This window comes from Geotrypetes seraphini, chromosome 2, assembly GCF_902459505.1.
Source record: "Geotrypetes seraphini chromosome 2, aGeoSer1.1, whole genome shotgun sequence".
Lineage (NCBI taxonomy): Eukaryota > Metazoa > Chordata > Amphibia > Gymnophiona > Dermophiidae > Geotrypetes > Geotrypetes seraphini.
In genome coordinates this window covers 439,789,997-439,816,643 of record NC_047085.1, presented here as the reverse complement: position 1 = coordinate 439,816,643, position 26,647 = coordinate 439,789,997, and the positions used below count along the sequence as shown (strand labels likewise).

The 26,647-nt window shown below is 41.6% G+C and overlaps 1 protein-coding gene across 15 annotated transcripts in view; it reads right to left on the bottom strand.

Annotated features, from left to right (window-relative positions):
* KIAA1217 (KIAA1217 ortholog) overlaps positions 1 to 26,647 on the bottom strand; it is a 1,295,419-nt gene that overhangs the window by 397,284 nt on the left and 871,488 nt on the right. For 14 of the 15 annotated variants that reach the window (XR_004538150.1, XR_004538149.1, XM_033931366.1 and 11 more), the window contains one exon: positions 11,956 to 12,151. Coding sequence is in view for 13 of the 15 variants with exons in the window: in XM_033931366.1 (XP_033787257.1) it covers positions 11,956 to 12,151 (196 nt within the window). In the remaining 2 variants the exon portion in view is untranslated. Of the gene's footprint in view, positions 1 to 11,955; positions 12,152 to 22,883; positions 23,014 to 26,647 lie in introns of those variants that run through there. The other variant, XM_033931371.1, reaches the window with a different exon arrangement.

Here is a 26,647-nt window from a genome sequence, read left to right as displayed (position 1 = left end):
TAAACTAACTGTTGAAAAATGTTAAATAAAGTTGATATAGCAACACCTGATAAATCTGTGGCATCATCAGAGGCTGCCAACATATGACTTAATCTAACACTGCACATGGAACTTCCTAGCTTAAAGGGCCAGTTCTCTTGTAGGCAATTACAGTAGCTCCATTAACTTCAATGAAGCTGTCCAGTTCCTAATAGGAAATTCAACAGTGCACTGCCATTGAACAACTATGCCCTTCATGACTGCAAGGGGGCTCCTGAATCAGTTATGTTTCTATAATGCTGGTTTTTAATATGGAGGTAACAATGCACACAAAAGGATGAGCAGTTTACACTAACTGTGTCTTTAATAAAGTGACGCAGTCGACAAACATAACACAGTGCACAAAGCAGCATCACTATCACACAGTCACTCTTCAGAGTGCTATACAGAGTTATCTGACCCCCTCTGAATAAGGAATTCAGTCAATTTAACCAATCCAGATTATTCACAGTTGGTAGAAAACTACTCCTAACAAAAAATTGTTAGCATTTTGGATTTCAATAGGAGTGCCAGTTTTTTTCAAAATGCATTTTGAGCCTTACAGGATGAAAACCTGGATGGGCTATAGTCAGAGCTAGCTGTTTCAGTGGTGCCACATGAAATATAGTGGCTCAGTGCTTCTCCCCACCCCTCAGAGCGATGCCCTAGTTCAAGCCCCATTGAGCCAATAAACTGACATTACGTCCACCCTGATAGAAACAAAGCCTGTGACTCTAACAACCAGGGGGAAAAACTCATTACAAAGAAAAAACTACAAAAGAAAGAAATACAGAAAACATCTATAGGATTTTTTTTTTGTATTATCTCTTGGAGACCGTATTGTATTAAAATATGAAAATGTATACCTGTTTAACAGTATATCACCTTCTTTTATCTCTCAAACGCTCTTTATAGCCATCTTTTTCTCTTTTCCCCAGCAGCCACTGTCTCTACCTCTTCTCCCATAGTTCTTTCTCCACTTCCACAGCATTTACTATCCTATCTTTCTTCCATCTTAACCCCAGCATCCATCTCCGAGCCCCTCCATCTTCATCTTCCCCTGTATATGCCCATATTTCTTCCTCCTCCTCTCCCAATAATATCTGTCCTTCTCCTCCTCCTCCCATCACCAGTGCCCTCCTCTCATCCCCTGTTAAGCTCATCTCCAAGTCCTAGTTCCCATCTCCCACAAGCTGCCATGTTAGATTTGATTGACCGATTTGGGAAATTTTCTGGATATAAAATAAATTGGAGTAAATTGGAGGTTCTTTCACTAAATGTACATTGTCCAAGAGGATTATTTGATTCATTCCTCTTCCTTTGGAAGGAAGAGGGTATAAAATATTTAGGTATTTGGATACAAAAAAACATTGGAAGAGATGATGAAAGTAAATGAAAAATCTTTATTGCTGAAAGTTACAGAAATATGTGAGCAATGGAACTCTTTACATCTTTCTTGGTGGGGGAGAGTTCAAACAGTCAAGATAATGATTTTGCCTGTGGTTTGCTACCAAATGGGTATGTTGCCAGTTTATTTTCAGGGGTCCTTTTATAAGAAATTAAATAGCATTCTTACCAAATTTATTTGGCTAGGTAAAACTGCGAGAATTGCTTTAGTATCTTTACAAAAAACAATGGCGGCGGGTGGGATAAATTTTCCTAGTTTTATAGGTACCATCAAGCCTATATAATGCATTAAGGTATGTATTGGATCCTCCCCGAGCTCATGGAACATCTCCCTGATTGGTTATATTTAGAGTGGCAACTTATGTCCCCATTACGACTGTCTCATGTGTTGAGTATCAAATTACCTAGATATGTTAAGGACAATAGTATTTTATTGGACACATGGAAAACTTTGAAATTTATTAATAAATTAACAGATATTCCAATAGAGAAATCTACTTTTTAATCCTTATGGCTAAACAACAAGATTCAAATAGGCAGATCTGGGATCTTCTGGAAGCATTGGATGCAGGCAGATATGCATACATTAGATGATGTTATATCTAATGGGAAACTGCTTGATTTTTTACGACTGCAACAATCATTCGGTATTTCAAAGTCTCAAAATTATAGGTGGTTGTAGTTGAAGCAGGCCATTCAGAGTGGGTTCCCTGATTGGCGAAACTTAAAAACTCATTATAGCTTTCAGATCCTATGCTTCCAGACAGATTTTATAGGACATCAGGCTGCCCAGTGGTATAAATTAATTTCTGAATTCTTGAATAAAAAACCAAAATCTAGTCTTAGAGACATTTGGAGCATTGCGATAAAGCAGTATATTTCTACGTCTCAATGGCCACAAACTTGGACTTGGAGGATGAGGTGTATAGCATCAGCATCTATGAGACAAACATGTTTTTTTTGTTGCAAAGGATTTTTTGGACCCCAGTTCGTTTACAAAAGATAGACAGTTCTAAATCTAATAGATGCTGGCATTGTCATCTTGATATAGGGACTTTGGATCATCTGTTATTCTATTGTCCTTTGATACTTAATTTTTGGAAGTCAATATGGTGTCAAATTAATGTTGTACTTGCGTCATCAATCCCATTAACTTATGAAGTCATAATATGTGGAACACTATTACATGTTAAACCCCCTATGGATCATTATAAATGCCGGCTTTTCTTAATTATGGCGGGAATAGCCATGCAGATGATAACACGCAATTGGAAGAACTTTCCTTTCTGGTGGGCGAACTTATGTTCCAGCTACAAATATGAAAAAACGAATGGGGCATAGTAATGTATTTAACTTGGTGTGGGGCCCATTGGTATCTTTTATTGCTTCTATATAGTTGTCATTTCTCTTTAATTTTTGTCTGATTTCCTTATACATCCAAGGTGGGAAGGAGGGGGGTAGGAATGTATTACTACTTGAAATAAGAGTGGGTTATTGGAAGGATAATTGCATTTATATTATTGATTAAGTAAAGGGGGTGGGGAAAAGATTACTTTCAAATATCTGTAAGTTCAAAGTGCTTTTCTTGATTTGTTATACGTTCAGATTCATACGTATTGCACTGTTACTACTTGAAAATCAATAAAGATTTATAAATAAAAGGTTAAAAAAAAAATTTGTCACTGTCCCCGTCCCCATGGATAACCGCAGGAAACCATCCCATATTATTCTTTAGTGTCTATCCCTGCAGTTTTCTACAGGGAGTGTATTTAATGAGACTAAGGGGGCCTCCTAATCTTTTGATGGAAATTGAACCTATTCCTGCTAATAAGAGCTAATCACAAATTAAATACTGAAATGGAATTAATTCTGTTGGTTCCTCAATCTCAATTTTCTTCCACAGTATTCTAAAATATTGAAAATATTTCAAAATATGTCTCTTTTGCATTTTCATTAATGATTCTGTGGTGTGGTTACACTGCACTCAGCTTCCATTAGAACACATTTCTAGAGGTAAACTATAAACTAAACAAGAGCAAAATTCACTAGGCAAATGGAAGCAGTTCCGAGACCCTTCTCCTGCAAACTCAGGTCTTTTACATGAAAGTGTATAAAGCACTAACAATCAGACCAATATTCATTCTTACATGCAATGCCTTGCAAAAGTCTTCATACCCTTGTACTTTTCACATTCTGATGTGTTAAAATACAATTCAAGATGCAGTACAGTAGGAGTTTGCTCCATTGATCTACAAAACATGTTCTACGCTTTCATGGTGAAAGTACAATTCTTACCTACTTTGAATATTTCTACAAGAAACTTAGAAGTCTTAGGGCTCCTTTTATGAAGGCGTGTTAGGGCCTTAACGCACGGAATAGTGTGCGCGCTAGCCGCTACCTCCTCCTTTTGAGCAGGTGGTAGATTTTCGGCCAGCGCACGCTATAGCTTGCGCTAATCTGGTGCCTGCGCTAAAACGCGTAGCGCACCTTCGTAAAAGGAGCCCTTAATTTTGTAAGTTTTTACATGTTTTGTATAGCACAAACAAATGACTGCTTTTCCAAAAATTGCCTTAGCAAGCCCCATAATAAGTTAAAGAGAGCCCACATGTGTCTAGTCACAGCAATTGAGCTGATTTGAATTCTTCTAGATGAAGAATCCAGCTGCTTCTCTTGTATGAAGTAAATTTGAAGCAAAGATCTAAACTTGCTAATCATAAGGTTCCTTAAAAGTGCAGATTGAGGGAAGGCTGAAAGAAAATTTTAATGTGCTTGAATCTCCCTTGGAGTGGAGGCGTGTCCTAGTGGTTAGAGCAGCTGCCTTCACCCTGAGATTGTGAGTTTGATTCCCCCTGAAGCTCCTTGTGATAAGTCACCTAACACTTCATTGCCCCAGGTACAAAATAAGTATCTGTCTTAACATATGTAAACCACTTTGTGTAAACTACACAGAGAAAACAGTATCCCCTTTACTCCCAGGTCCATCACTGTATAAGAGGTTGCTGAAAAGTTCTCAGCCCAACCAACTTCCTAAATTCTGAGAATTATTTTGCCCACTGTAGCTGAAAAAATTGTAATTATATTTTTCAAAGTGCCCGTCTGCAGAATTGTAATGTTTTATTTTGACATTGTTTCAGATCATTGATTGAACCATGTCAACAAAAAAGTGTGGAATTTTCAAGTGTAGAACTCTGAGTTGTCATGACGTTCCTATTCCTGCAGAAGAAAACTCCAAAGAAAATCCATGAATGTATGATGCAAACATTGAGTGACAAATGCCCATCATACTCCACAGAGAAGAAGTGGTGTGCAAACTTTCAGCGTGGAGATTTCGAGACGAAGATGCAGCAAGGTTTGGGAGGTCTCAGTGTCAACTCCTGAAATTGTTGACCATGTCCATGACCTGATTTTGGCAGATCGGTGAATATTGGCTAAAACAATTGCAGAGATGCTACAGATATCCAGGGAATATGTTGGGTTTATAATCCATGAGCAGCTGGGTATGCAGAAGCTGTCAGCCAAGTTTGAATGCTGATAAGAAATGATGTTGAGTGGACACTTCCAAGTTGATTTTGCAACATTATCAGCGAGCTTGTGCCAACTTTTTGGAATGACTAGTTACTGTTGATGAAACATGGTTACATCATTATGATCCTGAGACAAAACAACAGTCCATGCAATGGCGGCATTCAGGTTCTCCAAGGCCAAGGAAATTGAAGACCTAAAGGTCAGCAGGAAAGGTCATGGCCATAATGTTTTGCGATCAGGAGGTGTTGTAATGACTGACTATCTTCCAAGGAGCCAAACAGTTAATGCAGAATATTACTGTATATTGCTGTGTCAATTAAAAGAGGCACTGAAAGAAAAAAGGAGAGGGAAGCTACAGAAAAGAGTCCTCTTTTTGCATGACAATGCACCTGCTCATAAGGCTGTCAAAACGATGGATGTTTCGACCAAGTTTGGGTTTCAGTGCATAGACCATCCACCCTATTCACCAGATCTTGTTCCATCTGACTATTTTCTGTTTCCAAACCTTAAAAAGTGTTTGAAAGAGTGACAATTTTATAAAGATTCGGAGGTGATTGCAGCAGTGACCGGACATCAGCGTATTTTTTGGAAGGGTTACATAAACTTCAGACATGATGTGCCAAGTATGTTGAACTTCGGGGTGAATATGTGGAATAACTTGCATGGTAAATTTCATGGCTCCATGTCATTCCCTTCTTGGTTGGGCTGAGAACTTTTCAGCACCCCCTCGTAAAGTAGAATCATTTTGTATCAGCAAGACATTTTCTTGATCTGGCTCTCTCTCCAAAGGCAGTAGTTGTGGGTTAAAGAAACAGCTGAGAAAGATTACCCCGAGGCTTAAGTTTACTTTAAAAGAATTACAGAGGTCTTTGGCTGAGACTTAAGACAATATTGACTGTGCAATAATTTCTAGATCATTCCACAAACATGGGTTCAATGCAGTGGCGTACCTAGGGTATGTGGCACCCGGGGCCCATCATTTTTTGACACCCCCCCCCCCCCTCATGTAAAATTTTTTTTTTTTTTTTTTTTGCAATAACCATGAAATGGAATAAATGGTCAGAATAGAAACAGGCAGTGAAAATTTTCTTTTTTTTTTTTTTCCAAAGTATTTTTATTGAGAATGGCAAAAGGTCCAGACAAGCAACCATGGTCTGTACAGAAACTTATACATTATCAAAAAGAACACAGAATGAGAGTAACAGCAACAACAAGCATGAACAAGCCTCTCCCAAGAGAAAATTGCCAATGAGAGGCATAGCAATACACAACAAAAGGCCAAAACTTGGGGCAAGCAAACAAATCCCACCCCAGAACCCACAAGAATAATAAGCCGGACTAGACCCTCAGCCATATTTTATAATGAAAAAAACCCCCACAAGCAACAACACCCAGACCGCTCACCAGACACACCAATCCGCACAACAAGCACCCAAGAAACACCCAGCCACCACCCAGACAAAACTACCAGACACACCTACCCCACCAAGCCCAGACCCAACCCCCCCTCCCCAGAGAGTGCAAGCGCAAAGTGGACCGTGAAAAGGGCAGCTGCAGAAGTGGAAAGCCCCAGATAAGTAGGTTAGCTAAAGAAAGCCCACAGATAGAAGAAATCAGGATAACAGAAGTTCCAACAAATGCTCCCACAGAAAATTTTCTTTTATTGAACCTCATTTATGTAACCATTATTCCAAACATAACATAACATAAATTATGTCTGAATTGTCATGACATCAGAAGTACATATGGAGTAGTTGCAGGTGATGCTTGGGACAGTTCTGATTATGTTAGTTTGGTTTTATGTGTTTTTTTTAATAGAAGGGTTTTTATTTCTTTTTTTAAGGTTTTGTAGTTTGTGGTCGAGGTCAATAGGTTGTAGAGTTGGGGGTCAAGTGTTGCAGCTCGAATGGCTAGGAGGTTGTCGAACAGTTTTTTTCTTTTGACGTTTTTGGTTGGAGGGTGTGTGAATGGTGCGTGAGTTCTCCTATGTCTGTTTGAAGTGGATTGAATTATTTAGCTGAAGAAATTAGTTACCCCCCCCCCATTCCACACACATTAATTCTCTTCCATTTTTGTTCCCATTATAAAAAAACACTGATAAGTTCCCAGGAAAAAAATACATTAAAATAAGAAGTGAAAACAAAGGCCCCTACAGATGAGAACATAACATAAGAATAGCCTAACTGGGTCACACCAATGGTCCATCATGCCCAGTAGCCCATTCTCATGGTAGCCAATAGTGCTGCCCGATTCAGAGAAAAATATTTCATTCGATCCGATTCACCCTGTTGAATCGATTTTTCGATTAGATTCACTGTTAATGACACCGCTTTTTAAGTTTAAACAAAGTATAACAATAAATTTCACAACAACAATAAATTTCACAAAGTACTTAAAAAAAAAAAAATCACATTTTTCCATTAAAGCAGTTCTGGAGACATTTGCTTGAACAGTCTTTTTTCCCAGTCCATAAGCAAGCAATATGAAAAAGATTTCCTTAATTATCTACTCAAACATTTTTGCTATTTACTTTCATTGTACCTATACTATTATTCAGTAGAAAAAATGGACTTAACTGTGCAGGAAATGAATCTCCTCATACACCCACCATATAGTGCAAAAATGTGCAAAGGTCTGTTTTTTTCTTTCGATCACTACATAGCCTAATGCCACACAAGCAGCGCTGTTACAAACATATTCTGAAGGTCAATGCTAAGGTTGACAAAGTTTCCTTCCTTGGACCAGAAGGAGATACTGACAAACCACTGGAAGAGATTCTAAAACAACTACCCAGAAATAACACCCAAAGACCCACTCAGTGTGTGAACCAGTTGAGTGGAGTGGACTAACTGGGGGTGGAAATGGGCCCAGAGTTTGCTCAGCAGAATTTCCCAGACTACCTCTTACTCTCAACACACTGACATGCTACCACCACCACCAACACTAGGAACACCTCACCGAGTATGCCAGCAATGCTTATAAACTTTATAAAACACATTATTATATTTTCTTATAAAGCATATATTTTAACTGAACTCAGCCTTGCCATTCACAAAAATAGAAAAGTTCCCATTTCAAGCTGTCTCATGTACACTTTTCAAATCTAACATATTGTAATCACAAAACAGAAAATAAAATTATTTTTTCTACCTTTTGTTCTCTGATCAATATTCAAATCTTGTTGGTCCCAGGCTCTTGTTGTCTTGCTTGCCAGGGTCTCCTTTCTCCGTGCTAACCATCCGTCTGCCATCTCTGTTCTCCCCTTCCGTTTCCCTTCCCTCTCCCGGAGATCTGGCATCTTTCCTTTTTTTTGTCTCCATCCACAGATTCACCTTTTCTCAACTCCCCACCACCCCAGGATCCACCATCTCTCCCTTTCTGTTCCCAACTATCCTCCTATCCAGTATCTCTATCCCCCCTCCACACCATCCCCTGTTTCCAAGTTCTCTCCCTTTCTGTTCCTTCCCTCCCTAAATCCCATTATGCACCATCTCTCTCCCACTCCTCTGTTTTTAGACCCATTATTTCTAACCCCCAAAGTCTGGCATCTGCATGTATCTTTGAACCCCCCCTTCCCTCTCTCCCTCTGTGTACTTTTACACCAGGACCCCCCTCCCCCGAAGGTCTGTCCCCCCTCCGAAGGGCTACACCCCACCCCTGAAGACCTGCACCCCCCGAAGGACTTTACCTCCCACCCGAAGGTCTGTCCCCCTCTGAAGGCCTAAACCCCACCCCTGAAGGACTGCACCCCCCCCCCCCGAAGGCCTGCACTCCCTTGAAGGTCTGCACCCCCCCGAAGGCCTGTCCCCCCCTTGAAGGCCTGTCCCACCCCCCTTGTAGGCCTGTCCCCCCTTTAAGGCCTGCCTGCCTGCCTTTCCCCCCCTTGAAGGCCTGTCTCCCCCTTGAAGGCCTGCACCCCCCTTGAAGGCCTGCACCCCCCCTTGTAGGCCTGTCCCCCCCCTTGTAGGCCTGTCCCCCCCCCTTGTAGGCCTGTCCCCCCCTTGAAGGCCTGCCTGCCTTTCCCCCCTTGAAGGTCTGCACCCCCCCGAAGGCCTGTCCCCCCCTTGAAGGCCTGTCCCACCCCCTTGTAGGCCTGTCCCCCCTTTAAGGCCTGCCTGCCTGCCTTTCCCCCCCTTGAAGGCCTGTCTCCCCCTTGAAGGCCTGCACCCCCCTTGAAGGCCTGCACCCCCCCTTGAAGGCCTGCACCCCCCCTTGAAGGCCTGTCCCCCCCCCTTGTAGGCCTGTCCCCCCCCTTGTAGGCCTGTCCCCCCCTTGAAGGCCTGCCTGCCTTTCCCCCCTTGAAGGTCTGCACCCCCCCCCCGAAGGCCTGTCCCCCCCTTGAAGGCCTGTCCCACCCCCTTGTAGGCCTGTCCCCCCTTTAAGGCCTGCCTGCCTGCCTTTCCCCCCCTTGAAGGCCTGTCTCCCCCTTGAAGGCCTGCACCCCCCTTGAAGGCCTGCACCCCCTTGAAGGTCTGCACCCCCCCAAAGGCCTACACCCCCCCCCGAAGGTCTGCACCCCCCTGAAGGCCTGCCTGCCCCCCTTGAAGGCCTGCACCCCTTGAATGTCTGCACCCCCCCCCCGAAGGCCTGTCCCCCCTTGAAGGCCTGCCTGCCTGCCTGTCACCCCCTCCCCCTTGAAAGCCTGCTTGCCTGCCCGCCCGCCCCACCCTGAAGGCCTGATGCCCCGACCCACCCCGAAGGACCCGCTCGCCCCCCTGGCCTCCCCGCACCACCTATGAACAGCCGCAGCAGGATCGCGAAGTCAGCGTCGGGTACCAGCCCTAAGGGGGTGTTCCCGGCCTTGCCGTTCAGTCCCCCGCCACCCCCGAAGGACCGCTCGCCCCCCTGGCCTCCCCGCACCACCTATGAACAGCCGCAGCAGGATCGCGAAGTCAGCGTCAGCGATCCCTGCTGCTTCCTGCGCCACGGTCCCGCCCCTCCTCTGACGTCAGAGGAGGGGCGGGATCGCGTCGTAGGAAGCAGCGCAGGGATGCTGACGCTGACTTCGCGATCCTGCTGCGGCTGTTCATAGGTGGTGCGGGGAGGCCAGGGGGGCGAGCGGTCCTTCGGGGGTGGCGGGGGACTGAACGGCAAGGCCGGGAACACCCCCTTAGGGCTGGTACCCGGGGCGGCCCGCCCCCCCCGCCCCCCCCCTAGGTACGCCACTGGTTCAATGAGATGGTACCAAACACAACAACAGATCAATTGTCTGATGAAATTTATTGCTTTATTGTATCAATTACAACACATATACATACATAAAAAACCCAATATGGCCATGTTTTGCTCCATCAAGGAGGTGTATCGGGGTTAAAAAAAACCTTCAAGCTGAAAAGTCACAATTACCAATTCTCAAGTTAAAGGACCAGTGAGGAGATAACTCTCTGTACCATCTAACACCCATGTTGGGTTTTTAATGTACTGATATGGGTTGTATAATTGATCTGCTGTTGTATTTGTTGCTTTGAAATGTGCAGATCTTTGCCTATTTTGTTTTTTGGCACTGAGAGTGGACAGAAGGAAGCCACTGCTGAAGAATGTGCTGCATAGCGTTTGCAAACATTTACAAGGACAGGGCACACTACAGAGCTGTAGGGGGACAGCAATTTCACCCATCCCCCACCTGTAACTTCTAAAATTCATTCCATTCCCACCCATCCCTGCAATTAATCTCCTCCATCCCCACCCATACTTGCAGGAGTTGATATTACTTACTTGTTTGCAGCCCTCCACTTCCTCTTAACCCTAACAGCCTACTATATTTTGTGGGGTGACGTTCACTATTCAACCAATGAGTGCTCCAAGCCTCAGACTGGGGTTCTGGCTGCCTCTCTGGACATTCCAAGCCTCATTATGGCATTTCCAGAGAGTTTAACTACACTCCCAAAGGAATCCCTTGGCAACTTCTTCCATCCCCATGGAAATCCCATGACAACTTCTTCCATCCTTATGGGATTCCCATAATCCCCATTCCCATGTGTTATGAGATCTAGTGGGACCAAAGTTGAATGTGATAAGTATACAAGGATGTGAGAACTTTTGCAAGATGCTTTTATTTATTTATTTCAATTTCTATCCCATCCTCCTGGAACAGGTTACAAAAAAGATATTCACAGTAAATTAAGGACATGACTGGTCAAAAAACATGGAGTACATAGGAGGAATGAAATAAAGAGGAGTCTGTCTACTGGTGTCCGTTTTATGATGAGAAATCCTTATTGAGTAAAGAAACACTAAGAATGTTACAAAAACCATTATGTCTATATATAATTCATTTGCTTCTAATTAGTACCTAAGCGAAAGCAAGATTTTCAGTTTCTGCCGAAAATAAAATTGCAACTGAACTTGACTGCTCATTTCAACAGCAACTGTAGGCCAAAAAGAAATCTGGCACCATCCCTGAAAAGCCCTCACCTGACCAAATGAGTCACTCTCTCGAATCCATCTCCCAACAGCAGCCCCCTTCTGAACTTCCCAGCCCCCTCCCCCCTCCCAGCAGTTCTATCCTCCTGAGCCTACAATGTCATTGGTGGCTACTGAGGGCAGGAGTGATTCCTTCTTGGTCCCTGCCTCAAAAAGGTTCACGAGACTGCTACTGGATATCATAGCAGCCATTTTGAGATTGAAACCTGTATGGACAGAAGTGACTGAGGATCACTACTACCTTCACTAGCCACTAAAGACACGGTTAGTCCAGGTAGGGGGGAGGGGCTCTTTTAGGTTGGGGAGGAGGGAGGGAAGGAGGAAGTGGGGACTGAGCAGAATATTTTCAGTTCCAGCTGAAATGCACAGGCATTTTTGGAACAGGCAAATTTTATGAAAGTTTTGGTGCTGAAATTAAAGTTGAACCTGAAATTCAGTTGCCTCAACTTCCAATGACCTTGATAGCTTTACCATGCAACAAACCATTCTGATTCAATGGGATAACTTTTCTTCAGCCAAGTGATTTACATCATATTATTTTGACATCTCATGCTCGTATAATACCGTTCAGTGGATCCTCACCTAAAGATCTCTCTTTTGTTTGGTTTGCTGATCTCACCACAGGAAGGCTTGCTCGTGTACGGCTGCCCCTGGAGAAAGGAGTTGGAGAATCACCCTCAGACATGGCTTCCAAGGAATCAGCAGATGCCACAGAGAGATGTTCTGCCTGATCTGCCAGGCTGGGTTGTGGGCTCACAGGCGGCTTCGGACTTCTTGTCTGTAAACAGAAAATATTTATTTTTAAAATTTAGTTTATTAATCACTTAATCTAAGCTCAAGTTAATCGCTTAAGGCTCCTTTTACAAAGCTGCGGTAGAGGTTTCTACTGCGGGCCGGCAAGGTAAATGTTCCAATGCTCAATCCATCAACGCATACAATCCTTGCAAAATTAAAATTACATAAATGATTTTATTTGGTTTATGACTTTTTCAGTAGTGCTTCAAGATGAGTCACATTTAGGCACAGTTGGTATTATCATCTATAATTACTTCCTGTGAGTACAATATTGCGTCGGATGCTGAGTAAATAATTTGAAACCTTTAATAAAAAGTTTTTAAATGTTTCTTCTGTGGGCCGAATTCAGTAAATGGTGCAGTAAAAAATCAGCACCCAGTGCTGTTACATAAAGGTCGCTCCAAGATGAGTGCTATTTATAGAACAAAATTGGGCACTGACTCCCCCATTCAGAGGACTTATTCCAGCTGAAACCTGGTATAAATCCTGGCACAGAGGTTGGGTGCACATCTGCAGTATTTTCTAAAACTGCACACAATTTTCCAGAATCCCCTTGACCCAACTAGTCTAAATGGAATATTGCAAGCCCAGTTTGCTTTAAGCATTGGACCCATAGTGAGTAAAAAAAACAAAAAAACAAGACAGTGTTCGCATAGAAACATGATGGCAGATAAAGGCCAAATGGCCCATCTAGTCTGCCCACCCACAGTGACCATTATCTCTTTCTCTCTCTGAGAGATCCCACGCGCATGGAAGGGGTATGAGCGATGCTGCCACGTGCACATACAATTTAAAGAATACTGCAATTTATACATACCCCTGCCTCATTTAGGTGCCTGCAGTTACGCCAGGTCTATGGCTGGTGGAACTGCAAGTGAATAAATGTGATACTGGATAATGCTAATATTCTATAGTGGAATAGAATATTAGCATTATAAAGTTATAGAATAGAACCTCACCACACGGCTTTGTAGCAAAAAGGATGTGTTCACTTATAGAGATGCTCCCTTAGTGGGCGCTGCCAATGAAAAAGAAGCTAAGAAACAAAGTGCAACTGTTTAGTGAGCGACTGCACATTTTTAGATAATACACATTTTTTTCCAAATAGCAGACGATAATAATAATAATAATAATTTATTTTTGTATACCGCTATATCAAAAAAAGGTTCAAAGTGATTCACAACAGGATAAAAATACATACAATCAATAAAAATTGAAATGACATAATAAAAACAATCAATTAAAATTAGAAATACATCAATTAAGAATCAATTAAAATAGAAATACAACAGTTAAGAACAAAAGTGAATTAAAAAGTTGTAGTACTAGGATATAGACCTGTCGAACAGACGGGTCTTTAATGATTTCCTAAAATCAAAATAGGAAGTGGCCTCTAATATAGGTTTTCCTAGCCACATATTCAGTTTGGCGGCCTGGAAGGAAAAGATTCTATCAAAAAACTTCTTATATTGGCAGGATTTTAAAGGGGGACAGTTGAAAGATAGGTGGAAGCCCTTGATCTTTTCTGAAAAATGAGAGTGTCTGACGAAGGTGCTCAGCTGTACAGAAATAAATGTCAAAAACGCACTCAACCTCCAAGAATGAATTTTATTTCACCAAAGGAAGAAACTCCAGACGTGTACACAAACCAGAAATTTAGTTCCCCCCACCCCACCCCCTCCATGTGCAGCTGTAATATATTTTGTGCAGGAAAAAAAATGGCAGGTGTAGGTCATTTCTTTGTCCTCTTATGTCTAATGCTTCCACAATCCAAATTCAATTTTATTCCCATGGAGAAAATAACCAACATGCACCTTATTTAAAAAAAAAAAACCCAAAAAACTTTCATCAGAGAAGTGACTGTGCCATGTTCGTCTTGCTCTTTCCAAAGTTCTTGTGGATAGACTGAGATGAATTTGCTACCGTGATTATATTGTGCAGTATAATACATTTTTTTTCATGTATGACTGGATTTATGAACAAGGCAATCTTTCATTAAATTCTGTCATCTTGCTGTGTGGACTTTCAGATAATAGTCAGCTTCACCTACTGCTCCCAAATTATGATTATAAGTTAGAAATAATGAAAGCTAGTACCAGCCCATCAGGAGGCCACTTTCAGCATTAAAACGTCTCCTGTGTCCTGATGAGGAAATTTTTTTTTAATTTTTTTTTTTGCAATCTTTGGCTGGTTCCTGAAATGAAAACCACACTAACGATGCAGGGCATTCTCTTCTGTGGGAGTTAAACAAATGATGAGAATGGCTTTAATTACAACTGTACCTTTTCCTCAGGATCAGTTCATCACTATATTGAGTTCTAGATGAATGTACATCTGTGAACACAGCCCCATATCACTCCCATTTACTTCTTTTCTTAACCTCCCCAGTTCCAAATTCACCTCTCTAGAAATAGTGTAGGACAAACAACAAGGCTTAGTTCTGTGGGTGGGGGTCAACACACTGTGAGTTGCATGGAGATTGTATAAGAATATGCTTTGAATAACGTGGCTATAGGGGTTAGAACACTACTGGGCTGAAGACCAGGTAACTGGCAAAGTCATTTGCATCTAGGGCTACCAGATTTCTTAATTAAAGAAGAAAAAATGGGGCTCCGCTTCATTCCGCCCCTAGTCCTGCTCAGTTCTGCCCTGATCCTCCCCATTCTGCCCCCAGCCCCATCCCCACACAATCCTTGTCTCTTCTTCCTCGAGCTCAGGGCTTTCCAAAACCCGGACAGACTGCCGGGTTTTGGAAATCTGTCTGGACACCCAGATAGTCCTCTAAAAAGAAGACATGTCTGGGTTTTCCTGGACATGTGGTGTAGGGTTATCAGATTTTCTGGAATGAAAATCTGGATCCATGGCCCCACCCCCAGGCCCACCCAATCCTGCCCGTCCCCGCCAAGTTCCACCCTTTGCCTCCAGCCCTGCCCCCTTAACCTGTTCACTTGTCAGGATAATATTCACAGTGGCGCTGAATTTACCATTCATTCACCTTCTTACTTCTTGCTTTTGTATTTGAACATGTAATGCTGAAGACTATAAGGGAGTTCAGACCTCCACCTGAGTCATCAGAGTATTCCCCTTCCCGACATGTTTCGCATATCTTTATCAAGGTCGGGGGAAATATAAAAATATCAGAATATAGAAATTAGTTCATTTTAATAAATATAATTAAATAAGTTCATTTAAATAACTTCGTTCACTTGAATAAGTTATCACGCTGAACCTTAGAGATTTAAGGTGGATGTTTGAGCTTCAAACTATGGCACCAAATGGCTTGCATGAAACCTCTGACTGGATGGCGCAGGTTGACAGTTGAATCTATCTTAGCCTGTGGGTAGAATTAGGTTCTCTTTAAATTATCTGCTTGAGTTGGTTGCTAGTTGCTAGGGCACCGTAATGACATCATGAGAGGGAGGATCTATTTTAACACTACTAAAGAACACTGCGGCCATCTTTTGATCACCAGCGGCTGATTTGAATAGGCGAAGTTTAACTTTAGCTTAAGGTAAGCCAATTTTATGAGAACTGGGCTTCCTAGAATGTTTGATACCTTATTCAAGTGAACAAAGTTATTTAAATGAACTTATTTAATTATATTTATTAAAATGAATTAATTTCTATATTCTGATTTTTTGATAGATCCCCCGACCTTGATAAAGATATGTGAAATGCGTCTGCTATAAAGCTAAGTTATTAACTTATTTATTATAAAATTTATTATAAAATTAAGTAAAAGAAAATTTAATTGAAAATGCTGCATTGGGAATAATGAAGAATAACACCACCAGGAGTTTGATAACTCAGGTGGAGGTCTGAACTCCCTTATAGTCTTCAGCATTACATGTTCAAATATAAAAGCAAGAAGTAAGAAGGTGAATGAATGGTAAATTCACCGCCACTGTGAATATTATTGTGAATTTAATTTGAATAGAAGAATTAATGGAAGATGTCACTTGTCATCCCAACGTCACTCCTAGCAGGAAGCTTTTCAAAGCCCGGACAAAGTGCTGGGTTTTGAAAAGCTGTCAGAACGCCCGGTCATGTCCTCTAAAAGGAGGACATGTCTGGGGAAATCTGGATGTATGGTAACCCTAATTGTATTGTGCGCTGCGTTTGGTACAAACCAAAGAAGCCAAGAGTGGACCAGCCCAGAGAGGAAGTCTGAAGGCCAAAGAGTGAGATTTGAAGGTAATGGGGGAATTTCTATAAATGGTGCTCAAAATTTGGGCTGAACAGTATTCTATAACAGGCATTCCGGGATTGGTGCCCTTTACAGAACAGTGCATGGCGCTGGGATTTACACTAAACCAGTGTCCCGCAAACTTTTTTTTTGCCCCGACACATTAACAGAGCAAATGTTTTTCTGTGGCACATCCACAACCCCATCCCACTCCATCCCCCGCCCCACATGAACCTCATCTCCTTTTCCCTGAGCTTTGGGGCTGTGTCTGGTGGGCCTCCAAAAATGCGCGGATGTTGACGCGATGACATCACATGCATGCACACGACATCATCACGTCAATGTCCGCGTATGCTTGGAGGTCCTCCAGACAGCTGCGATGACTCAATCACTATTTTTTCTTCTACAAAGATCTCACTGGACACCTATTAAATCTTTGAAATGTGGTATTAGTTCAAATAATTTTTGTTGGCCTTGTAAAATCAAACCTGGAGCCTTAAGTCCTAAGTTATTATAATGTATTAATGTTTATGTGGTTTGCTCAGATATGGTTAAAAATTTCCAAGATATTTCAGAATCAAAGGAGTCAAGATCTTTAGCCAATCTTTGGCTTTTCAATTTTCTCAACTATGGAATGAATTCCCCTTAATTCTGAGGAGCCCCCTTTTCAATTTTTCCGCAAAACTTTAAAAACTTTTCTGTTTTGCTAAACACTTTGAAAATTAATTCTTTTGAAATTCTTGTGTTTATCTTTTAGTACTTTTTAAATTATTGTTAACCGAGTCGAGCTTCCTATGGTTGATGACCCAATATGTAAAGCTAAGTTTTAGTTTAGTTTAAACACATTGGCCCCCTTTTATGAAGCCGTGTTAGGCTTTTTTATCGCTGGCTGTGGTGGTATTAGCTCATAGGAAGTTTATGAGCATTAGAGATTTTACTGCCACGGCCAGCAATAAAAAAGCCTAACACGGCTTCATAAAGGGGGGGGGGAGGGGATTTGGAAATCAAAGACATTAACAACTATTTTGTCAGATGCACATGCTTTACTATTTGATTTAATCTCAGGGGTCTTGAAATTAATTATCCAACATTGGAATGATAATTCACCCTTATCGATTTATTATGGTGGAACACTATTTTACTTTATAGAAAATATGAAGATATTGTACATAAATTTTTACCTTCATTGTGTAAATGTATAAGTAAATGGAAAACATTAGATGAATTTTTTTTTTTTTTTAATCCTCTTTTCCTATATAAAATATGTTGTTATATTTCACTGCTACTCATGAATACTAAATTTGTTTGAATGTTAACAATTAAGTTTCTACATTATCATCATCTTTCTAAGATGATAAGCACTCCATTAATGGATGGTATTCCTTCACTTTTTATTAATGTTTGAAACAGTTTTCAATAAAAACTATTTCAAGAAAAGAAATAGCAACAAAGAATATGAAATATAGTGTATATCTGAATAGTTTAAAATGCAGGACATTACAACTAAGGAAGGCCTATTGTTTTTCTCAGGCATTCAGCTGATTACTGCACAACACCCATTTTAGAATTTGATTTTTATTGTAATTTTAATTTTTTCCCTTATGTTTAATATCTGTATAGAAACATAGAGTATGACGGTAGAAGAGGGCTGGCGGCCGAGCAAGTCTGCCCACTCAAGAACCCTCCCTCTCTGGAGTACCCATCTTTTATGCATAACTCTGTAGCGCCCCCACCTGTTTGTCCCATCGACTTATGAAGTCGAGCATGCTACTAGCCTCAACCACCTGGCATGGAAGTTTATTCCATGATCAATCACCCGTTCGGTGAAGAAGTATTTCCTGGTGTCACCATGTATGTAATATAGGTATTGTTTGTTTCTTAAAAAGATTGCATATTTAAATTTGTGTGTTTTGAGGTTTTTTTTAACATTTATAATTATATTGTAAATTGCTTAGATTTAGACCTGGGTTTTATATTTGAGGTATATCAGATTAATTGAACGAGCCACCTTAATATAAGTAGCTCCTCCTTAGGGGGAAGTGACAAGTGAAGGAGGAGTCAGGAAGACAGGAACCAGGAAGTATAAGAGGCCAGGCCAGAATAAGCTAGAGGAGACCTAGGGGAAAGAAAGAGGAAGAGATAAGACTACAGCCCTTAGATATTCTGCTTGGCTGAGGTAAGCCAATATTTCTTTTGATGCTGAACACCTGTGAGTAGCTTTGAGGTCTGGCCCTGTTGTCTGACTGAGGAAAAGACTGTTTGGGGCATGGTAGTCACAAGCCATGGTCCATACTTTAGATCCTGTCAGCTACAGACCTCCCTCAAGACTTTTTGAACATGAGACTGTTCCGTGTATGCCTGGTCCTGTAAAGCAGTGCATTGCAAACTGTGTGCCTCCTGAGATTTTAGGTGTGCCGCAACACACTGGCGAAGAGGAGAGTCATCCACACCGGCTGACCGCCTCCAGGACGTGCCTCTCACGGTGAGAGGCACATCCTGTAGGAAGTCAGCCGGCGCAGATGACTCCTCCTGGTTGGCATCTTTCCTCCTCTTCCCGCACCTCCCGGATCCCTCTACTAAAGTGGGTCGCGGCCAGATGGGCCTCCGCGCCTGCGTGCATGTCGACGCAATGATGCCACGCATGCGCGCGATGTCATCGCGTCGACGTCCGCACACTTCCAGGTGCCTTCCGGCCGGGGCACCGGATTTAGTGTGCCGCCAGCCGGAAAGTTTGCAAGGACACTGCTGTAAAGTAACAGGGTACAGGATTTTTGTTTGTTTGTTAAGAGGTTTTCCCTTAACTTCTCTGCTTGTGTCTGGCTGTTTGTGTACTTTTCCAATAGAGAATGACACGGTGACAAAATTCATCACCGTTCCCGTCCCCGCGGATAACCATGGGAAATAATCCCATGTCATTTTCTAGTGTCTATTTCAACCTCAGTCCTTCTACACCAGCATTCTTCAAAGGAAAGCTTGCGGGTCAGTGGCTGTGCTTATGTGAACCAAGGATAATGAAGGCATTGTGACATCACTGATGTGATTGGCTCTTAGGCACTTGTGGAATGAGGCATTATGACATCACAATATCTGCTCTGGATACCAGAGACTGTCATTCTGTAGTGTCTATTTCATCCTCTGTCCTTCTACACCAGCATTCTTCAAAGCAAAGCTTGCGAGTCAGTGGTTGTGCCCAATTATACTCTGATTCTTCCCTCTCTCCTTAAAGAATGATATGAAGATGGTTTCCTGCGTTTATCTGCGGGGACGGGAACGGTGATGAATTTTATCACCGTGTCATTCTCTATTTTCCAGCCCCATCCCGCTCACGCTGTTACAGGGTAGTATTTAGAAGTGGAAGCAATTTGCAGGGTGGTGGGGCAATTGCAAGGGTTACTTTTGGTAGGCGAGAATAGTTTGTGAGGTGGTACATCAGTTGCAAAAGGTAGTTTTTGAGTGGGAGTGCAGTTTGGGTAGTGGTGGGAGAGTTGTAGGGGTAGCTTTTTGGGAGTGGTGCAGATTGGTGGGGCAGTTAGAGAGGTTGTTTTTGGCAGTGGGGCAATTTGCAAGTCTGGGGGAATAGATTTGGGGTATAAGGAGTTTGTAGGGTGGGAGGGCAGTTGTGGGGGTAAGTTTTGAGAGTGATGGTGAATTTATGGAAATGGTGATGGCGTTGGGGGAGTTTATGGGGTAGGAGGGCAGATGTGGATTTGGTTTTAGCAGAGGAGCAGTTGCAGGGGTTAGTTTTGGGTATGGGAGCAGTTTGAAGTAGTGGCAGAGTTGCAGAGGATAGTTTTCATATTGGGGCAATTGCGATACACAATTTTGTAAGAATAGGGCAGTTGCATGGGGGAGATGTTTTTTGGGGGGGCTGAGGCAGTTCGTTTTTGAGGGTGGGGTGGTTTAGCGAGTTAAGAGAGTAAAGCATAGGAATAAGCTATAGTTGCTGAAATTTCTTTGGTACAGAATTTGGAATGACTCGCACAAAACTGCACAGAGACATTTTATATTAAATTTTCAAAGGTTGGGGAGGAGGGTTTATTTCTCAGGAACCCCATTCAGGTTTTGCTCATTTTCAAACTCAGTGTCTTTTACTGATTTTTTCCCACATGCTAATGAGTTGTCTTTCCCCTTTCCCAATGTGTTATTTACCTTAATTGTTTCTTTTTGGAACTAAATTGTATTTCTTCTCTAAACTCACCTTATGTTTGACCTTGTATGTATTTAATGAATTTTAATATGTTTAATAATAGTTTTTTGTTAGTCATGTCTGTTTCCCTCTATTCTGTAATTTTTAACTGTACATCGCTTAGAATTTGAAATAGGCGATTAATCAAATCTTATAATAAACTTGGAAATTTTCATTCTATTCTGCTAAACTTTCAGAAAGTTATTTTGCCCTCAAGAGGCGAAGGAGAAGCCCAATGTTTATAGCAGCAGGCTGAGAGCCACAGGGCCAAGGTTCAAATCGCGCAGCAGGTCTTTGTGGCCTTGGACAAGTCATCTAGCCCCCCATTACCCTGGGCTAGCTGGGGACAGTCTTGGCAGCCTAGCCCACTCATGGAAACCATCATGCCCGAGCCAGCTCACAGTTTGCTGCTTGTGTATTACCACACCATTTCACCCCCAGACTGTCAAGACATTCTCAATCCCTTTTCTATCATTGTTTCAGTTTCCGTACAGTTGGGAAAAAATAACTAAAAAGCCAGGCCACTGCAAACACTAGCCTCCTGAATCCTGAGCGTCTGATACTGTTCCCCTAAACATTTGGGCCCTAGAAATCTTGTACCTTCTTTGCATATGTCTGAACTTGTACCAGCTCTTGCAAAACTGTAACGGTCTACAAACATAAAAATAAACAATTTAAAATAGACCATAGTATTGCCAATATTTGCAGTAAATTTTAGGGATCCTTTTACGAAGGTGCGCTAGCGGTTTTATCGCACCCACCGGATTAGCGCGCACTAGCTGAAAATATACCGCCTGCTCAAAAGGAGGCGGTAGCGGCTAGCGTGCGTTAAGGCCCTAGTGCACCTTCGTAAAAGGAGCCCTTAGTACACATATATATAATAAGTCAATTTTCAAAAGTTTTCCTATTAAAATTGGTTGCACTTAAATTTATTTTGTGATTATGACTTCTTTAATCTGCTAATTTTGAATTTTTCTACGCTACCTTCATTTGGATTTAAGGCCAGTTAGAAAAGTAGAAAGGAAAATATTCTAAAAAGCCTTGGTTATCTATTGTGTCTCACTCAATGTCCTCCGACACATTTCTTTACCAGACACACCTTGTCTACAGTACAAAAATTATAGCCCTGTGTAAGCTGCTTTACACTTGCAAAACATATCAATCCATTTCTGATTTATACAGGGGACATGCACACCTCCATCAAAGCCACAACATCCAAAACCCACCCCACCACAATCTCCTAAGCCTCAGAAAAGCAGAGGTTAAATAGGACACTCTTTGCGGACATTAATGAAATATACAGAATATACATCTTTTATGTCGATAGCAGGCAGTGTAATACACACTAATTATCCAGGATGCTCACTGGTATTAATGCCAAGGAAGGAATGACCAGTTCATAGTCATAAACTCACTTGTCTGCATTTTGAGGTATATTTATTAATCCTTTCATTAATTTGTCAGCTGTTTTCAAACAAGATTTACAGGTATATGTTTTTATAGCTTCAGGCCTACTGAAGTAGTATCTAATTAATTTCTGGCTAAATGTATCGGTAACAATCAAACACACAGTATACTATATTTGAGCACTCAGTGGAGGTAGTTTTATAAAGTTTTTCCTCAGCTAAACCCTCTTTTTCCACAGAAGTGTTTTTTGGGGGAAATTATCCCATGGAGGGAGGAGAGTGTGTTGTAATGGTTAGAGCTACAGTCTCAGCACCCTGAGGTTGTGGGTTCAAACCCCACACTGCTCCCTGCGACCCTGGGCAAGTTACTTAATCCTCCACTGCCCCAGGTACATTAGATAGACTGTAAGCCCACCGGGACAGACAGGGAAAATGCTTGAATGTGATTGTAAAACTACAAAAAGGCAATATACAAGTCCCAATCCCTTTCCCCTAGAAGGTGTGTACTTTTATGTGCCCTGTATGGAGAAGGGGTTTGGGCAGTATGCGAGTGTTAATAGTCATGAGGAGTACCATTTGCCAATTACTATAATTTGAGAGGTATTTTCCAGAAGACAAAACAACAACATCCAAATAGCACCAAAAGGTTCCACAAAGGAAATGAAGCAGCAAAATAACAAAAAGATTGTGGAACAGAAGATTGGATGTACCAGTTTGTAGCTTAATAAGCATCCAAATAACGTAAAAACAATAATCTTAAAAACAATTCACAAAGGGTGTAAACAATCACAAGTGACCCACAAGATAAAAAATCAAATAATGTATAAATAGGGTTGCCAGATTTCCTCTTTAAAAAAAAAGAGGACACCTGGCACTGTCCTGTTCTGCCCCATTCCGTCCCCAGCTCCACCCCCAGCCAAACCTCCTGTCTCCTTACCTGAGGTCTGAAGGGCCTCTGCACAAGTGCGGACGTCGACGTGCTGATGTCACGTGCATGTGTGCACGCATATGATGTCATCGCATTGATGTCTGTACAGCGGGACTCCATACGCAGCCCTGAGCTCGGGGGACTTCCAAAGCCTGAACAAACTGCCAGGTTTTGGAAATTCCTCCGAGCACCCGGACAGTCCTCTAAAAAGAAGACATGTCCGGTTTTCCCCAGAGGTCTGGTAACCCTATTTTATGTATTTATTTATATACCACCTATATCCTATGTGGTTTACATTCAGGTACTTTATCATATTTCCCTATCTGTCCCAAACTCTATCTACTGTACCTAGGGCAATGAGGGGATTAAGTGACTTGCCCAAAGTCACAAGAAGCAGTGAGGGATTTGAACCCACAACCTCAGGATACTAACGCTGTTGCTCTAACCACTGTGCCACACATTCCCTATGTAGAAAACCAAATAATATATAAAATACAAATGGGCACAACCCAAAAAACTTTTCTTCCTGCCCCCAAACAGCTGAGCAACAGAAGGCTTGCTTCAGGGCTTCCCTTGCTGGCTCTGAGCATGTGTCAGTTGCTTTTTCCAGTGACTGACTGGATGGGATTTCTGCAAACCTCTGTGAGGTTTTTGGAGCACTGGTTGCCGTTTTGAAATTGGACAATTTACACTACAGCAACCCATAGGATTTTAATGGCAGTTTCAGAGCATCTGGCCCTATATCTGCATGCACCACATAACTTAGCGCCCCCCCTCCCCCACACCACCACCACCACCACACACACTTCTCTCTGGCTAGCACAATTCAGTAGTTCCCCATACTCCCTATGGATCTTTAAGAAAAGGATTACAAGGAGTCTCTCGATTTTGGGCTTCTGACTTTGTCAACATAAGTACCAGTGTAAAAAGAACAACACATAACACACTAGGCTAGGGTTGTTCAAAGTTTAAACTTCAAGTGGGAAACTTAATCGACAGTAGAAAAAAAAAAAAATCAGCAGATGTAGTTTGCTCTTGGGGCTGGCACGCTCCCAGGGAAAACATAAATGGATACAGAGTTCAGAAACTCAAACTGAATTCAGAAACCACAGCCCAGGAATTCAGAAGTAAATACAGCACTCAGTGTGCAGAACACGAGAATAAACGCACTCTAACCCACACCTCTACCCTCTGAGGCATTACTGGGGAATAGGACCTTTCCTTACCCCTTTCTGGTATCTGAAAAGCTGCCTGTATTTTATGGGATGGGAATGTGTGGTTGGGTAGGGGAAACGGAGATGATTTAAATTTTTATATTGTAAATAACATTTTATTAAACATGTTTTGAGTGATGTAGTAAGGCATGTAATCAAAACAAATAAATAAGCAAATATATACATGGAATAACAAAATTCTAGAAAATTCCAAATAGCCGTCGAAAAGATGGGATTTAGCAACAGCTATCAAGCTAATGTTTGACCTCAAATAAAATTTCCACCTGAAGAAATCAGACACACATTTAGGTCTGGAATAGAACCTGGCAAGTCAGCAGCTGACTGAAACATAACTGCAGTCTTTTGTTTCACTATTTTTCATCTGCATGCATTGTTTCCTTTGCCCTGAGATAGCAATCTGCGAATGTCGACACTGCAAAAAAAAAATCACCACATTGCATCCTGATCCAGCTGCACAAAGACAACACGGAAGTATTGTGCTGAAGACCAAAGATAAGCAGGCATCAGGCAGACAACCCAGATGTTCGTTAGACTAACAGGTTACACAGACACAACAGGACATATAGTAATACAGTCTAGTGCTTCATTAATAGTTTTACACAACTCTCATATATGAGAACATTAAATGGACTGGAAGAGTAACCTAGTTGTTAAAGCAATAGACTGGCTATCCCAGGGAGCCCAGTTCAAATCCCACTGCTGGGCTTTGTGGCCTTGGGCAAGTCATTTAACCCTCCACTGCCTCATGTACAAAGTTAGGTTGTGAGCCCTTTATGGTTAGGGAATTGGCCCAGGGTACCTGAATGTAACTCACCTTGAGCTACTATTGAAAAAGTGTCAGCAAAACCCAAATGGATAATGAATGGAAAAACTATATTAATGAAAGCCACAAACTGGAACATCTGAAATTACGAAGGGAATTCTCAGTAATGCCAGACCTGTTTATGTTTTTTTAACCTGAGCTCAAAAATGTATGCTCCTAAATGTGTACCTTATTTTCAGTCAAATTTAGGAGCATACATTTTCAGCTGAAAATTCATCTTAATTTAGAGGGACCTGTGTGGGTGGATTACCAAATGAACACTTGTGTTCAAGCAAAGACAAATACATCTTGTGTTAATAAAAATGTAGTACATATAATTATCTGTCCCTGTAAACTAGTATATGTGGGATGAAGCAGTTGATCTATCCACCTCAGATTGAATGAGCATAAATCGTGCATTAAGACAGCAAATCTTCAAGCCCCACTTATTCAACACTGGCTAGGTAAAAACACATTTGCATGTCAGATTTGAGATGGTGAATTATTGGCCAAGTAATAGTAGGGTGGGCAGATTGAAATTATGAAAAACAACTAAATTATAAAGAGCAAAACTGGTTTTTAGACTAAATACAGTTGCTCCGTTGGAACTTAATGCAGAAATTGAATTGATGACATTGGTTTGAATGAGGAGCTTTGTGAAATGTTAAGAGACAATCAGCTAATCAGCTGACTTTTAAATTTATAAAGAAGTATTCTAATAGACGCCATTTGAAGCTGAGGAGTATCGGAAGATGGAATCAGTGTGGTAAAAAGGCATCTGAAAAGTTTATATATATATATATATATATATATACTGTATATATTTTAGGAATTTAATTGGAATAATTTATATCTGAATACACTACTTTTTACTTTTAGGGGACAGACCTTGATACAGCAACTATGTGAAACATAGTAACATAGTAATATAGTAGATGACGGCAGATAAAGACCCCGAATGGTCTATCCAGTCTGTCCAATCTGATTCAATTTAAATTTTTTAATTTTTTCTTCTTAGCTATTTCTGGGCAAGAATCCAAAGCTTTACCCTGTACTGTGCTTGGGTTCCAACTGCCGAAATCTCTGTTAAGACTTACTCCAGCCCATCTACACCCTCCCACCCATTGAAGCCCTCCCCAGCCCATCCTCCATCAAACGGCCATATACAGACACAGACTGTGCAAGTCTGCCCAGTACTGGCCTTAGTTCAATATTTAATATTATTTTCTGATTCTAAATCCTCTGTGTTCATCCCACGCTTCTTTGAACTCAGTCACCGTTTTCCTCTCCACCACTTCTCTTGGGAGCGCATTCCAGGCATCCACCACCCTCTCCATAAAGTAGAATTTCCTAACATTGCCCCTGAATCTACCACCCGTCAACCTCAAATTATGTCCTCTGGTTTTACCATTTTCCTTTCTCTGGAAAAGATTTTGTTCTACATTAATATCCTTCAAGTATTTGAACGTCTGAATCATGTATCCCCTGTCTCTCCTTTTCTCTAGGGTATTCATGAGTCATGTTGGTGGAGAAGTCCCCTACCTGACTTGAATCTATTAAAAAGTTTAGATTTAATAAATTAAGGACTGGTTTAAGACCCATTTAATTTTTTTTAATTTAAAATACAAATATATGGAAAATGTTACAATGGGGCCAGTGAAGAGCTCATGTATAATGGGTGACATCACTGAGGTCTCAGAAGATTAATGATTCCTATTAGGGAAATGTAAAAAAAT